General features: G+C 37.7%; 1 protein-coding gene across 1 annotated transcript; it reads right to left on the reverse strand.

Annotated features, from left to right (window-relative positions):
* Window positions 1-356: 356 nt before the first annotated feature.
* On the reverse strand, window positions 357-2,137 carry LOC122091217 (transcription factor MYB4-like). The gene is made up of 3 exons (XM_042661065.1): window positions 1,883-2,137; window positions 1,572-1,701; window positions 357-990 (listed from the first exon to the last, which is right to left on the reverse strand). Exons 1-3 carry the CDS (start codon window positions 2,013-2,015, stop codon window positions 516-518), a joined length of 738 nt encoding a protein of 245 aa, XP_042516999.1. The 5' UTR covers window positions 2,016-2,137; the 3' UTR covers window positions 357-515.
* Window positions 2,138-12,318: the final 10,181 nt, after the last annotated feature.

Genomic DNA, 12,318 nt, shown 5'->3' on the forward strand with positions numbered 1-12,318 from the left:
GTTTCAAGCCCTAATCTCATTGGTGCATTCCTTTATGTCGCTTGTTCAGATAACCCTCTCCTTAAATATTATATATGTAGTAACTAATTAACATTAATTGGAGGAGTTTACCTACACCATTTTAGCCAAGAGACCATAAGGGTGATCAAGAACATTTCATAATGGCAAAGAGGTACATCTATGAATATGTTAAAAACTTGTGTCACCTCCATCTCATTGCTCATGTTAACTACTGATCTAAGAAGCAATTAGTACTCTTTGATTTTAAAGATTGGAACTTGGAAAGGGTTTTTGGTTGCAAGCTCGCACCATAAAACCGTGAATTATATAATTTGAAGAAGAAATAAAGAGACTCCTTAATTGATCAAATGTTAGTTAGTAATAATACATTTATATCTGTGTCTATAATCCCTCTCATCCAAGTTGATAACCATCACCAACAATTAAAATCAATCTCTATTAGATCAGAAAGTCTCTAATAATCCAATCTTCATTCTTCCAAGTGAGTGCTCTAACTAGAACTCTGGCAAATCTAGTGACAATGAATCCCCTGCCTTTATGAAGAGATCATACCAAAAATCAATATCTTTGTTATTACTAAATCCTGAGTCCAGAGAAAACGGAAGTTGAAGCTCCGGCATGCCGGAATTTTTCGCCGATGATAATGTTTCAGACCAGAAGCTTTCGTCAATTTCAGGGAAAGTTACTGAAGAATCCTTGTTGAAATTCTCACTTGTTGTCACTACAGAGGACTCTGTTCCTGTGGAAGAGAAGTCACTGGAAGACCTTTGAGGAGACACAGAGGCAAGTCCTTGGTTGTTCTCCATTTTCATCAGATGGGTTGGATAGCTCACAGGCTCTGAATAAGGTTGGGTTTTGATGTCAAGGCTGGTATGTTTTTGTTTGAGCTTCTTCTTGAGATGGGTATGCCAAACATTTTTAATTTCATTGTCTGTTCTTCCCGGTAACCTCGCCGCGATAGTAGACCATCTGGAGATCATAGAAAAACACCATGTGAGAAATTGCAGAAGTTGCAGAGGAGAATCCTGGTTTGGATGCTTTATTTCAATTAGTTTAAAGCACAATGTAACTGTAACACATGAATGTATGAGTTCTTCATGTGGGTTATCAGATCTAGTACTGTTTTTTGGTCCTATAGTGATAAGTTTGAAGAATTTTTTAATGAGTAAATCCACTTGTTCTCTTAAATTATATTCGTTGGAGAGATAGAAGAAGATTTCTTTCCTGTGAATATGCAATTAAAAGCATAAACGGATCAGATCTTCTGCAATAGATATTGCAAAGAGTGAAAAAATGGGATTCCACGTGGGTTTTTGGTCAATACATGTGGGCGATGGATGGTGTCTCAGAAGTAATGGTTCTATGACTTTTGTCCCCACGTGGGAAGTACACGTGAGATCCGTGATCTTTCCCAAGGGATTACACATACAGAGTAGTTTTACTTTCACTCTGATATCAATTGTTAGAATTTGAATACAACGAGAGGTGGTGCAGAATTGATCCTAATTCTGAAAGAAAGGAGATTTAGAGGTTGGAATAAGCATACACACCTGTTGCCAAGCATTTCATGTAACTTGATGATGGTGTCTTCTTCTTCTTTGGTGAAGTTGCCTCGCTTAATATCTGGTCGCAAGTAATTCGTCCATCGAAGTCTGCAACTCTTCCCACACCTTAACAGCCCTGAAGAAGGAGAAAAGATTAATTAAGCAAGATAGAAATGGATTCCTAAAAGGGTAATTAAGAACTCAGTACTCAGATGACAATAGAGAGAACTAATAAATCTCTTTCTTTTTCTTGTTTTCAAGAACTATGATACTTCTTTAGAGAAATATTGAAAACCCATTAAGGATTTGGTAATTACCAGCTTGTTTGGGAAGAGCTCTCCAGTTGCCATGGCCATACTTCTGAATGTAAGAGATCAAAATCTGGTCTTCTTCAGGAGTCCATGGACCCTTCTTTAATCCCATCTTCTCACAACATGGAGCTCTAACCATCTTTGTTCTCTCAAAAGTATTGAGTTATAAGATGAGATAACCTTCCTGGTAGCTCTTATGCCTAGTTCTTCTTTGTCTCCTTTTCTCTTCCCAGTTTGAGAATTGAGACTTAAGATCCAAAAGCCCAAGCTCTTTCTGGGTGCATGGGTGGCTATTTATGATTTTATGTATCCTTTCATCAGATACCAAATTCAAACGTGCTGGAAAGAAAAGAAAAAAAAAAAAAAAAAAAAATCAGTTTTCAAAAGCAAAGTAAAGCCCGCAATTTCTAGGAAAGCAATCACTCTCTCTCTCTCTCTCTCTCTCTCTCTCAGACGCACAGGAGGGGACCGACCTTGCTGGCTATTTTGTCATATGGTGTTGAAGTCCTAAAGCTGGGCCAAAAGACAAAAGGAAAACGTGTGATTGAATGATTGGCATAGCTAATGGATAATCTGAGAAATGCCAATCCATCCTTGATCCTCACCTCAGACATAGAGATACACCATAGTCTGTGAACCAGCTTAACATTACAATTTACACTATAATAACTTCTTTTTATATTTTTCTAATTACCCTTTATTGAAAGCCTTTTTCTATTTCAAATTCTACTCAATACTCAAAAGTGGGGAAGGAAATGAGAACTTGGTTGGAAAGGTGTGAGAAGGATCTCTCTGTGTTCACATTCCATGCTTTGTCGAATTTGTCTTTGTTTTCTTAAGTTAAAAGTACCAAAAGGGAAGAACTGTCACTATAGTTTTTTTCCACTCTAGTGAATTGGGCTACTTTTTTTTAATGTTTTTTACTTTGCGGGAAGGGGGAAAGGGGTTCAAGGTGTGTGAGGAAGTCAAACAAAGAAGCTTGTGTTTTGGTCATCCATTTGAATATCAATCATTGATTGGCCATGCAAATTGTTTCTTCTTTTGATCATGACCATTGAAAAGCATATGGGGTTGGCTGTAAGCCATACTGGTCAGACCAGCTGACTTTTGGTTCATAACCACTCCTTTCTCCACTTCCACTTGGCAGTTCAACAGCTATTCTTGACATGCATGGATGCAGATGCCATTTCAAGACTACTGGAATTGGGCTTCTCCAAAAAATATCAAAGAGGTTGAAGTGTTCTCTATCTTGTGCTATAGTTAACTCAAATGATAAGCTTAATTAATTAGACTATGAAAGTTTCAAATTTTCTTAAGTGGGTTTGGTCTCCAACATTATAAAACTGTTTCTTCCCTTACAGTTTTGGATAAATAGATACTTAAATGTAGGTTTAGGATCCTTTCAACCAACTACTCTAAAATTCTTCATTTTTGACCTTTGTCTGTTGTATCAGCTAAGGTTTGTTATTAAACCACATTAGATCAAGTTAATTAATTGATCCAACTCTCATTGTTTAATTTCTCTAAGCTTCAACTAACCAAGTACTTATTACAGTAATGATGCTGTAATGCTGATGTCAGTAGGCAAGTGCAGGGGGGAACAAATATTTCAAAGTTGAACTCTTTAGAATGAAAAAACATCAACAAAATTATGACAAAAAAGGCTTGAGTTTGAAAAAACAACAATATCGAAAATTTTATCCCAATTTAATAGGATAGGTCACATGATGATTTCAAGCAAAGACGAGTGCAAAAATCTATGCAAAAAGATTCACGGGTTATGATTAATTATAATAAGTGTAGGATGTCAACCTGACGCATTAGGATCTAGTTTGAAAGATAATTCTAATTGATCAATAGTTCCAACATTTTTCTTTTTAAATTCTACATCTTAATCAAAACTTATTGCTCTGTTCTTCTTAATTCATATTTACCAGAAACTTCTTATAACCTCTATATGCCTTTCATTAATCACGGATGTTAATTGGATCTCCTTTTCTTGACAATGCCAAGCTGTCCAGTCCTTTGAAGAACTGAAACTAAAGTTGGTGGAAAAGCTTTATGGACGGATAAAACAAACAAAGATGAAGATCTTTGTGTAATCTCTGATCAACCGACAGTGGATTTTGGACCTGCGTGTAAAATTTGTAACGATTCATAAAATATTTGAATCACTTTCCGCCAAGTACTATAGAGTACCAAACAGTTGAAACTGTGTACCTTGTGAAGGAAAAAGTGCATACTCTGTCTCTTAGCACAGCTAGTGAATTGAAAGGATCCATTTACCAACCACCAGTTTTTAGCCACATGGAGAGAGTTGATTTGTCCAAGCTTACAGTCAAATAAGTTATACATGCCTTTTTTATTAACCATGTGTTTTACGTATCCATCTCAACCGAATGACTCACCATATGCAATAAGTTGTTAAATCCATAATTTATTTCTCATCAATTTTACAAATCTTTACGTCGCCAAGATAGATAAATGGTGTTGTCGAAATGCCCACAAACAGGCTTCCTTAGAAAATGTTTAGGGCAACCATAAAGTATCATTTGCAGAGACATTTTCATGTCTTCACAACATCTTCTATTGGGGGGAGGGGGGGAGTTGATTTTGAGAAAATTCATTGCTTCAATTCCCAACTAAATCTCAAAAGTATAGTGACATTTAAGTTATTACTTTTAAATTTTATTTAGCATTTCACTCTTATTTTGTATAAAAATATGGTATCATTAAATTTCATTAATATTCCTACTATGAACTAAAAATCAAGTACACCCAAAACCAATTTCAGTTTCAGATTTATATTCCAATTTCAGTATTAGTATTTTTAGTTGATACCCCTACAAGTTGTTGCAGGGTCTCAAGAGGTCAAGGAATTAACTCTCCTACCTTTCACTTTGTGCAAAAAAGGTGCTTTCCATCTGCTTATTGAGTTGGTGAGGGTCAGAGGTGGATGAGGAGATTACAGAGGAGAGCTAGGGTTTGTTAAGTTATTGTAGAGGGAGTTTCCTAGGACTATTTGAGTTTCTTTTATTGGGTTTTTTCTGTGGATCTAGTAGGAGTTAGTATCCAATCTTAGCTTACCAAAAAAAAAGTATCCAATCTTAAGAAGATCGAAGAAAATATTCTTATCTTTTTTGGGGAAGAATCATTCTGATCAAAAGTATATGTATACCTAGAATAAGGGGTACCCATCTCTGCAGAAGAAAACAATCTTAAGCCTGCCAAACAAAGCAGGAATTTTATGTCATAAGCCATGTTCAAGACTCGTGGTCCAAGTTGGACTCAAGTATCACACTGGCCCACTTGAGATAGATTATTGAATTATGTTAAGATCTCCCTATAGATATGGTGGGAAACTACTAGGTATTGAGACACTCAAGTCACTCAGCAAGTAACTCAGAATTGTTTATCTGTCAATAAGAGCTTAAGTTGAAGTTAATTAATATATTTTAAATGTTCCCTATACAGATGTGGGAACCAAAATGAGCATTAAGCATAAAAGCCCCAAAAGACAAAGACCTTGAAAGACCTTATGAATATGGCTCCAATGCACAAGGGTGTCCCAGATTTTCATTAACATAAGTGAAACAGTAGGATTAGGAATGCTAGTTGCAGGTTCACAGTTCACTTCCCCAACAGACCTGTAGGTAAAATTAGGGTAAAAGATTTGCACACCACCAGCTAAAAGTTAAAACTGTACGCGGGTGTTCTTTTTAAGACTCAGATTACTGTAGTAAGCCCTGTGAAATATCTTATATATCCAACTTATTTGAGTGTTTTCCCGTATCTCCTCAAGGTTTGAAATTGCACATTGGCAGTGAAGGAAAACCGCTCCTGTAAAATTATTACAAAAATTAACTCCCCCCCCCCCCCCCCCCCCCCCCCCCCCCTTTTCTCTCCTCCTCTTTCTGTCAGTCTTCAAGAGATTAGAGTTGGCATCCAAAATTGAAAGAGGCTTTGACAAGCAAAAGTGAACAAAATTTGATACAGACATGAGAACAAACCTAGGCCAGGTACTTCTGTATGTATCTGTAATTTGGAAGTTAGTCATTTTATGTTGTTTTGTGGACCTTGTGATGTATCAATGCGAGCTGTAATCACTCATGAGAAATTTCGTTAATCCATCAGATTAATTTCATTTTCTTCTTTTGTTCATTGGCTTAATTAGAAATAGCAAACATCAATTAAAGAAAAAGATCGCCACACCGCCGGTGTACAGTTTTCTTTGACATTAATTTCTTTTAGGGAAAGGGTTTGCCATTGGCAGTGTGACCCCTGCACTAGTACGAGGGCCAATCACATCGCTTGTGGGAGCATCAACAATAACGAGATTTTTTGCATTCATGGAGGTAGGACAATCATTCTGGCTTTGTTAAGTTTGTCTCGAATTCTTGACCCGTTTTGAAGATCGACCCGATCCGACATATTTTGGTGGCGACCCGAATGGGAATTTTTCTGAGATCTGTGATGGAAGCAGAGGGCTTGGGCCGGAGCCCCGGAGCCCATCACTGATCTCGTATGGGGGTGCGGGGGCGTAGCCCCCGCGGTATGGCTCGACCGGATCGACCGCGACCCGATGGGTCAAACCGCTATTTGGGGTATATATATAATGTACTGTTGCTTGTTGAGAGTCATTGTATTCTATGGTTTTCACGAAGCTAGGGTTTCAGGGCGAGTTCTTCCTCGCCGCTGCTAGGGTGTAATCCTTCTTCTGCATAGTGAATCATCTTCTTCTTCGCCCGAGGACGTAGCACACCACCCTGGTGTGTGAACCTCGTTAAATCTCTGTGTCGTACGGATCTATTGTCTCTCTTTATTCGTGTTTCTTGGTGTTTGATCTAACAGGCTCCCTTTGTGTATGGACACAAGCATCATACTACTTGTCAGCATTCTCTCTCTCTCTCTTTATTTGTTTATTATTTTCTCTCATTCGTTCTAAAAATGTGAGTCATATATAGATGATATTAGTTTTAGGAAATCCATTGATGTGGCATATAGATTCCTCCTCACATTGGTAGCTTGTAGAACCCTCTCCAGTAAACTTATATTCGGGAGAGGGATGGGTATGCCGCTGGTGTCTGGTATGTTAGCGGATAACACCAATGGAATACATGATGGGGTATTATTGAGGAAGGATATGGGGGTTATTTCAAAAAGAGGTAGACAGAGTGGGTGCTAACAATACGATATATACCGGTGGCATACCCAACCTTTTCCCTATTCGCAATTTCGCATATCCACCACTTTAGCATATTAAACATATCTTATCTTAATTTATTTTTGGCTATTAAGGAAGACTTGGGTCGTGGTCATCCCATTGAAAAACGTTTTCTTTGGTCAATATATTGTGCTGAATTCAGTCAAATTAGGTTTATTTAGGTGCAACTTGATTGAATTCATTGACTTGTTGATCTATTGATTAATTGAGTGTTATTTGATCAACTCAATTAGAGTATGTTCAAATGTTGACAGAGAAAAAAAGATGTTTTTACCGGATCATAAGTCATGATGCATGAACCCAACAAAACCTGTTCGGCTTTCATTTTAGCCTTTTATTTTCCTCGACAATTCACATTTCTATTTTTCTATTTAAAATTGTTTAATAGGAAAAATAATGTTCTTTAGTTGCGAGGCCTTTTGCACCGATACGGAGTCAATGTGGGCATGCATGGGGACTAAGAAAGGGTGACTTTTTTTTTTTTGAATTTCATAGCGTGGGGAATCATTTCTCTATCCTCTGTGTCTAGACATAAGCCGTGTGATCGAGAAACGTTCATTTCATCTTACTTTTAATCTTCCTTCTTTATTAAGCTAACTTGGATTATTAAAGCTTTCTTTTTCTCCCCACTCACTTAGTTTTTTACTAGTGGATAATGATCAAACATTGCTACTCTTTTTCTGGAGGTTATTGTGGCCCTATGCATGTGTGGAAGTCAATGGATAAGCATGCAAAAGTATCAAACAGCGGATTATTACCTCATTTCATGGGGGGCTAGGCAATCATTTCACCCCCTTGTGCCTAGCACAGCCTTACACACCCCATAAAACATTTCCTATCAATATATTAGCGAAGTTTATCCTTCTATTCAAGTTATAAAAGTTGGGCCAAGTGAATGAACCCAGAACCTCATTCAAGATGAAATAGAAAAATCCGCCAATAAGAAAATAAAATTTAAAATAAGAGAGATAAAGACACTAATAAACACATCATTACTTCAATTTTGTCATGTTTATTGTTTTCTCCTATTGATTTCTTGTCCATCAAATATATCCATTAAATTATAAAGCAAGTGCTTCTATCCAGAAGAGCCCCATGTGCCCAGACACAACGATGTGTGAACTCAGGAAGTGCATAGTGATCATTTCAATTCCCGACTAAACCCTAATCTAAGGACAAAAAACCTTGGCCTTAAATTATATTACCTTTTTTTAGATGTAGAATTGGAGGCTATTTATAATACATTATCATACCCACTAAATTGTTTTAATGATCAATATAAGATACATGGTCGTAACTTGTAAAACTATGCTTGCTAGTAGTTAGATAAATAGATGTGTGGTTGTTATGGTTTTTGTGTGTTGGCAATATTGCACGTAGTAGTCCTATGGAACCAGCCCTTTGATCAAAGAGGCCCAAATCAAATTTGGGGGTACTCTATAGGTGTCTGACACTGGAGTTCCCAAGAGGACAAGTAATTTCCCTAAATTGGGTAGAACATTCCAACTGACAAGCTCAATCTGATCTATGACTTTTCCGAACAATCAATCAGGGTCAGGTTTGGTTAGGGTCACGGTTAGGACCTCATCTCATACCATTCATGGTGACCACACCCAATGGATAGTGTGAGATGGGGTTAGAAGGTAAAGTCGGCTGAAAGAGGATCTAAATTCATTAAAAGACGCCTTTGGTGCTTTGGCACTTAAGAGTTTAGATCCTCTCCACCTGATTGTACCTCTAGTCTCCATCTCACCCAAATTCAGCAATCGGGGTAAAGAAAGTAGTTTTTTTTTTTTTTTAACATGGTAAAAAAAAGTAGTTATGTTTGCAGGAAATGGGTTTTGGTTCATTTTTTTTTTTTTTCGGACAGAAATTAAAATTCATTAACTAAAATCGGCAAGAGAGAACCTCCTGCCGAGGAATGACATATTTACAAGGAAAGGGAGGGGATTAATCCACCAAGTTTTTGAAAGCCAAAAATTTAAAGCCCCTCCAGCAAGGAAATGAGCTTCCCTATTCATAGACCTAGTGATGAAACCGAATTTAACTGTGGAAAAGTCCGAAGAAAGAACCAAAATATCATCAACTATAACTAAAGTAGGCCAATCCAAAGATGAAACAATGTTGTTTAGGGCAAAGATAAGTGGTTGGTAATCTGAGAAGATGACAAGATGCAAGAGCCCAAGACTACGAGCCAAAAGAAGAGCATCACGCACACTCTCTACCTCCATAACTAAAGCTGAAAATCCCCAGCTGGCCTTACACTTAGCTCCAATGAAAGACTTTCCTTTATAAAAAATGATCACCCCTCTTCCTCCTTTCTTTGTCTTTGAGTTTCAAGCCCCATTGGTAAAAGCAACAACAAAATCCATTGGCAGGTTTGAGAGCTGTAAATCTAAAAATACAAATTGAGAGAATGAAACATTAGATGGTTGACTAGATAGAGCTAACCGATTCATACCCAACCTGCTGTCCTCCACAGTATGATTGAAAGTTGATATAGTAGAAATTAAATTTGGCTGTTCAAAGTTAAATACAACATTGTTTCTTGATTTCCATATTTGCCAAAGGAGAGACGACCATTGGATATGGCAGCCTTATTGGTTCGGAACCTCTTTAAATCTGATAAGAAGATAATCAAACCAATCACTAAACTCAACTCCTTGGGAAGTGGAGGTATCAAGTCTGAAAGGGGAAGCTTTCCACACAGAAGCTGCAAAGGGATAACAAAAAAGAGCATGAATTATTGATTCATCATCTACAAGACAAATAGGACAAAGAGGGAGACGAAACATAGATCTACTATGCAGCAATTTATTAACAGCAATGGCATTAGAACAACACCTCCACAAAAATATTTTAATTTTTGGTAAAAGTTTCAAATTCCACAATTGTTTCCAAAAATCAGAATTTGAGGATGAGACATTAAGGACAGAAACATTTGTACTAACATTCTTCAAGTGAAAAGCAGCATAATAAGCTGATTTAATAGTGAACTTACCATTCTTTATGTACCTCCAAAACCAACTATTTGGAAAAGGGGAAATATGAAGAGGTACCTGCAAGATAGCTTGAGCATCACTAGCTGAAAAAGAAAACTGAATGAGTGGGATATTCCATTGTCTTGATGGATTTATGATAAGTTCCTCCACAAGATGAATGTGAGAGGAGGGGTAATTTCCCATCAGTTTTCCTCCCAGCAACGAAAGGACCCAAGCATCATAAAAAATAGAGGTGGATTTACCATCTCCCACACTTCTACGCAATTCATTCAATAGCAAAGACTTCCTTTCATGAGGCTTCTTCAAGTCCAGGCGCATGAATGACGATTGGGGGCATCCAAAAAAGGGGAGTTCGGAAAATACTTCCCTTTGAACACTTTTACCCACAACGCTTCCTCATTTGATAGTAGACGCCAGCACTAGTGGGCAAGAAGGGCTAAATTAAAGCTTTAAAAATCCCTGAAGCTAAGCCCATTTGTTCCAACTTACCCAAAAGACACCCTTACCGGACTTGTCTTTCTACCAGAAATGTCTTAATAATTTGTTCAATTTATTACAAATAGACTGGGGAAGCAAGAATAAGGATATGGGATAAAGGGGAATGCTAGTAGCTACAGACTTTAGGAGAACTTCCTTTCCTGCCGCGGACAAGAGACTCTCTTTCCACCCTACTAATTTAGATTGAACTCTTTCAATGATGATATTAAGAAGGAATTTTTTGGATCTACCAAACTCCATGGGTAATCCTAAATATTTACCATAAATGGGCACCACATTGAGCCCTAAGATGGAGGAAACTTCACCAACACACACAGAAGGCACAATCGGGCTAAAGAGAACACTAGATTTACTAGTGTTAAGTTCTTGTCCCGAAATTAGGTAAAAATTCTTGAGAAAATTGATAATGGTCCTACCTTCCTCAACTCCCGCTTTAGAGAATACTAAGCAATCATCAGCAAAGAGGAGGTGGGAGACAGTAGGGCCAAATCTATTAGTTTTAATCCCAGAAATTTGATTGGAGAGCTCAGCCTAGAGAAGAGAATTAGACAAGGTTTCCTAACATAGGATAAACAAATATGGGCTTAGGGGGCAATCCTGTCTAAGACCTCGCTTGGGGGAAACACTACCAATGATGGACCCATTGACTTTGATGTGATAACTCACAGTGGTAACACATTGCATAACCCAATTCACCCAAGTAGCACCGAAACCTAATCTAATAAGGGTTTGCTCTAAGAAAGGCCATTCAACCTTGTCATAGGCCTTACAAAGGTCAAGTTTGAGTGCTATATAACTTGTTTTACCCTTGGATGTACGCATTTGATATAACATCTCGTGAGCAACATACATGTTGTCTGAGATGGTTCTTGATGGCATAAAGGCACTTTGAGAGGGGTTGATTAGGGAGTTAAGAAGGGGTTTAATCCTATTAACTAAACATTTAGCCATAATTTTATAAAAGATAGTACACAAGCTAATAGGCCTATACTGATTAATAAGCTTAGGACACTTCTACTTAGGGATAAGGATGATGGTAGTACTATTAAAATCCTTAAGCATAAACTCATTACTGAAAAATCTCTTAATAGTAGAGATGACATCAGGCCCAACAATATGCCAATACGATTGAAAGAATCTCGTTAGCATCCCATCAAGACCAGGAGCTTTATAAGCTCCAATTTGAAATGGAGCAGTTTTATCTCCTCGTCAGTAAAGGATTTGCATGGCAAATCATTCTGGGAATGGGATACACCATGCAAAGCCAGGGTTCAGTGACCGTCCGACCAAACTATGCAAGATCTCTCCAAAAGGCAGCCCTACGATCTGTTCTTGGTTCACCGTACACAAGAGATAATCCAAAACAAAGATTCAAAGAGTGAGCAATTAAAGAGAGATCTAGAATCCTATTAGAAACAGAAAGGAATAAGATATCTATAATAGAAGACCAAAAGATAGCAACGCCACCAGAGAGACCTTGTGGCTCGATTCCAAAAAAATGGTCCATATTAATTTTCCTTTTTAATTTTTCCAAAGATGCATTTGGCTGTTTGGTTTCCATCAGAAAAACCAAACACGGACGAGTTGAGGCCAATAAGCTGTAAAGATATTGGACTGTTAGGGCTCGACCGCCCCCTGATGGTTCCAATCCAGAAAACTCATGGTGACCTGGGTGGCTTTGAGGTAGCCACCCAAACCTTTTTCAAGTCAGAATTAAC

The sequence above is a fragment of the Macadamia integrifolia genome, chromosome 10, assembly GCF_013358625.1.
Source record: "Macadamia integrifolia cultivar HAES 741 chromosome 10, SCU_Mint_v3, whole genome shotgun sequence".
NCBI lineage: Eukaryota > Viridiplantae > Streptophyta > Magnoliopsida > Proteales > Proteaceae > Macadamia > Macadamia integrifolia.

What these genes read in the sequence shown, in the direction of transcription:
- LOC122091217 (XM_042661065.1), bottom strand. Translation starts at nt 2,015, where the DNA reads ATGGTTAGAGCTCCATGTTGTGAGAAGATGGGATTAAAGAAGGGTCCA. An exon ending in AGCTCTTCCCAAACAAGCTG is followed by an intron (nt 1,702 to 1,882) that starts GTAATTACCAAA and finishes CTCCTTCTTCAG; the next exon opens with GGCTGTTAAGGTGTGGGAAG. An exon ending in CATGAAATGCTTGGCAACAG is followed by an intron (nt 991 to 1,571) that starts GTGTGTATGCTT and finishes TATGATCTCCAG; the next exon opens with ATGGTCTACTATCGCGGCGA.